A 4,691-nucleotide genomic window follows, 5' to 3' on the forward strand; every position below is an offset into this window, starting at 1 on the left:
ATATATATATATATATATACGACGGGCTTCTTTCAGTTTCCGTCTACCAAATCCACTCACAAGGCTTTGGTCAGCCCAAGGCTATAGTAGAAGACACTTACCCAAGGTGCCACACAGTGGGACTGAACCCAGAACCATGTCGTTGGTAAGCAAGCTACTTACCACACAGCCACTCCTACGCCTGAGGAACAAACCAATGCGTCTTGGTTCCAGTTGATTCAATCAACAGAAGAGTCTGCTCATGAAATTAACATGCCAGTGGTTGAGTATTCCACAGACACACATACCCTTAATGTAGTAACCTTAATGATCTCAGGGGAGTTCAGCATGACAGAGAATGTCATAAGGATGGCCCTTTGAATTATAGAGACAACTCATTTTTGCCTGCTAAGTGAAACGAAGCAACATGAAATAAAGTATCTTGCTTAGGGAGACAAGAGGCCACCACTAGGAATTGAACTCATGTTGCTATGATTGTGAGCTGAATACCCTAACCACTAAGCCATGGTACCTTCACAGAGGAACAATGAAAAGCAATAAATGTTGGGGAGATGGAGGAATAATGGACATAACAAATGAAAGTGGGGCAGGGTTGAAGGACAATGAACGAACATAATGGCAGACAAGGTGAATGTTCTGAGGGATGTTTTGTTGTTATTTCAGGATTGCTTTACCCATGGGGTGACAGGTACCTTAAAATGAGGATGAACCTTTGGCAGGTAATGTTGATTACAATACCTCTGGACAATGCCAAAACATCACATAGCCACACACACACACACACACGCACATGCACACACACACACACACATAGATTGGACAGGAAGTTATTTGAAACAGGGTTAAAATGGCTCTTTCAGTCACCAAATCTTTGTTTTCTACTGCTTTTGTTAATCAACCAATCAATCACTCTCCATCTCTCCCTTTCTTTCTCTCTTTCTATCTCTCTCCCTCTTTCTCTGCCTATCTATCTATCTATCTATCTATCTATCTATCTATCTATCTATCTACCTCTATTTATCTATCTGTTTGTTTGTCAGTCTGTCTTTCAGCCCCTCTCTCTTTCTTCCTCTCTATATAACATTAGAAAGCCTTTATTTAGAATCTGTTTCAATTCTTCCAACTGACACTAAGCTGTGCTTAACGTGTGTGTGTGTGTGTGTGTGTGTGTGCATGCATTTGTGTATATGTACTTGTGTGTATTCATGTATATGAATGTGTGGGTATGAGATTTTGTGCATATGTATGTGTATGTATGTGTTAATACACCCTCGCATATAAACAAACCAACACACACACACCAACCTCTCATTACACAAATCTTTGCTTCAAACAAACATTATTGAAAGCAGTCTTATTTTCCTCTATTTTATTTTTACTTTATTCATATTTGAATGCAGGGTAAATACCCAGAAGAAGACAAAAAATATGACGAATGGGCTGGTACCAGTCCTGTGGATGCATTTCCAGCTCAGAATAGTTATGGTAACTAAAGACATTCATCTTATTTCATCAACACAATCACCTTCTTCTTTCACTCTCAACTGTTGTTATTATTATTAATATTAAGGTGGTGAACTGGCATGGTGAACAAAATGCTTAGCGGCATTTAGACTGTTTTTATGTTGTGTTCAAATTCTGCCAAGACCCACTCTGCCTTTCATCTTTTCAGGGTTGATGAAATAAGTACCGGTCAAGTACTGGAGCTGATGCTATTGACTAACCCACTCTCCCAAAATTGCTGGCCTTGTACCAAAATTTGAAACCATTATTATTATTATTGTTATTATTATTATTATTGAGCGAGAGAGCAGTGCATGCCATCAAAGTGACACTGAGGTACAAATATACGAAGCCCAGTATACCCATCATGACTACCTGTCTGATAAAGGTACACCAGGTACATGCATCACAACCACATGTGCACGACATGGTGATCTCATATCAAGATAAACAGCGCATGACCTTGTAGGTGGGGCCCAGTTAGAATTTTCTTCAGGTCAAGTAGCCCATCCCGCTTAAAAAGTCCCTGAACAAGGGTTGTTTAAGGATGATGAACAAAACACCCATGTTTCCAGAGGTGAATTATTCAAAGAATTCCTCTCAGCACATGGCTATGATGCTCACCCACTGCTTCTGCTCGTGATCAGAGATGCACATATCATCTGCCACCAAGGGACATGCTCAACTGATTAAGGTCAAACAACTGACAAGCAAATCTGTGGTATTGAGCAGAATATTTGCTGTAGCCCATCTTCTTATACCAAGACAAAACAATGTACAAGATAACACTTCCAATCAGTTAAGATCAGAAGCCATGAGAGCCACTGCCTGTTATTGCAACAGGGCGTTTATTATTATTGCTGTTGTTGTTATTACCTCCGCCTTAGAGAAGGCAGAGGTATTGTTTTCAGATGTGTTTGTTTGTCTATGGACAAGATATCTCTCAAGAACTGCTGGATGGACTCAGATGAAACTTTCAGAGATGTTTGGCCTTGTGACTGGCATGAACTGATTAGATTTTGGAATTGATCCGGTATCGGACAAGGATTCTTTATTACTTTTCCTGTTTTTTAACTTAATTTTTGAGAACGGTCAAGTTTATTTCAGATATTCTCATTTTAAAACTCCTCTCTGGCTAATCGTTGAGAGGACATTGGTGTTGCCTTGGCAGAAGTTTGTGCTCCCTGAATGCTCTTGTTAATATTATTGTCATTATTAAAACAACAAGCTGGTAGAATTTTTAGTCCCCAACAAAATGCTCAACTGCATTTCCACCAGCTTTGCATTTTGAGTTCAAATTCTGTTGAGGTTGACTTTGACTTTAGTCCTTTTAGGATCCATGAAATAAGTATCAGCTATGTATAGGTGACGATGAGATCAACTTACCCACTTCTCCCAAACTTGTTGGCCTTGTACTAAAATTTGAATCCATTATCATTATTATTATTATTATTATTATTATTATTATTGTCAGAATAATAATTCCCCTCCCCCTCTCCTATCTCACTCTGTTTCTCTTTCTTTCTCTATTCCAGGAATGTATGACATGCTTGGTAATGTCTGGGAGTGGACCGAATCGTTATACTTTGACCGAGTGATTGACCGCAACAAGCAACCCCTGAGATATGTTCTAAAGGGAGGCTCCTTCATCGACACACGTGATGGGTCCTACAACTATGTTGTACGCACTGCAAACAGGTAATCACTGCCCAGTGTTGTTCTTGTCTATTATGTAACCCTAGGTCAAGCCTGTATAGGCATAGTCTACACGAAACTACATCATCAAATGTGTCCATTGTTTTTAGAAGTAGTAATGTGAGAAATGACAAAGAAATTGGTGCTATTTCTAGCTGTTTGAGTGACCACATATAGGTTACCTTGTTGTTGTTGTTGTTACTGTGCTATCATTATTGGTTTAAAGTCCAGGCTAATTAAAACATAATCAATAGTGACAGAAGCAGAATTAATACCAAAAGGCAATCTGTATATCTTGACATGAATGTACTGTTAGAACACCAAATACTGCATTGCTTACCTTGAGAGGACCACTCATATGAACACATGGTGCATAAAGGCACACATTTTTATATTGCTGGCAAATAGTTTGCCTGTTATGCTGTTCAGTGACTAAATACATATATAAATAAACAGATAAGGAAGATTTGTGCATAGAGGGTGCTGTGGAATATAAATACAGTATATATATATATATATATATATATAGAGAGAGAGAGAGAGAGAGAGAGAGAGAGAGGAGGGGCAATGGCCCAGTGGTTAGGGCAGCGAACTCGCGGTCATAGGATCACTGTTTCGATTCCCAGACTGGGCGTTGTGAGTGTTTATTGAGCGAAAACACCTAAAGCTCCACGAGGCTCCGGCAGGGGATGGTGGCGAACCCTGCTGTACTCCTTTGCCACAACTTTCTCTCACTCTTACTTCCTGTTTCTGTTGTGCCTGTAATTCAAAGGGTCAGCCTTGTCACACTCTGTGTCACGCTGAATATCCCCGAGAACTACATTAAGGGTACACGTGTCTGTGGAGTGCTCAGCCATTTGTACGTTAATTTGTACGAGCAGGCTGTTCCGTTGATCGGATCAACTGGAACCCTCGTCGTCGTAAGCAACACATATATATATAAGACAATTAAAGGATAAAATCATTAAAATTGATGAATTCTATCAGTGGCCAGCATATAAAAACCTTTTAGGTTAAATACATTTATAAAGATATATAACTGTATAGGCATAAAAGCTATGCCCATATGCCAACAGAATGGGCTGAATATGCCCAGCAACTTCAAATATTCACTCTACAAATAAGAATCAGCAATGTACAGGTGTTGATGTGATGGACTTGCCCAATTCTCCCAAACTACTAAAAGTACGTTGGCTAAAAGCATTCACCAACTTAAACAAGGAGACTGTCCTGAAGAGTTGCAGGAGATTCCAAAGTCGTCTGCAGGCCATGGTTGAAGCCAATGGCAATTTTATTGAATAAATTTACTCTTTAGTATTTCAAGATATTTTTGTGTAATTTTGGTAAATTTGGTGCATAATTATTGCGTTTTTTTTTTTTCCGACAAATCTTATTCAACAAAAACAATAACAATATTTAACAAAAGCATCTTTAAATTACGGTTCCGACCGTATGCCAAGCAAATGTGAAGCAGTAATTGAAGTAAACGGTGA

At 39.1% G+C, this 4,691-nt stretch overlaps 1 protein-coding gene across 1 annotated transcript in view; it reads left to right on the top strand.

Moving 5' to 3' along the window:
• The window catches only part of LOC106872582 (inactive C-alpha-formylglycine-generating enzyme 2), a 10,579-nt gene extending 7,355 nt beyond the window's left edge, over positions 1-3,224 (top strand). Inside the window, exons 4-6 of the mRNA XM_052976914.1 lie at positions 664-719; positions 1,401-1,485; positions 3,039-3,224. Of these exons, the coding sequence (XP_052832874.1) occupies positions 664-719; positions 1,401-1,485; positions 3,039-3,205 (308 nt within the window). The 3' untranslated portion in view covers positions 3,206-3,224. The remainder of the gene's footprint in view (positions 1-663; positions 720-1,400; positions 1,486-3,038) is intronic.
• Positions 3,225-4,691: the final 1,467 nt, after the last annotated feature.

The sequence above is a fragment of the Octopus bimaculoides genome, chromosome 26 (assembly GCF_001194135.2).
Source record: "Octopus bimaculoides isolate UCB-OBI-ISO-001 chromosome 26, ASM119413v2, whole genome shotgun sequence".
In the NCBI taxonomy this organism is placed as follows: Eukaryota; Metazoa; Mollusca; class Cephalopoda; order Octopoda; family Octopodidae; genus Octopus; species Octopus bimaculoides.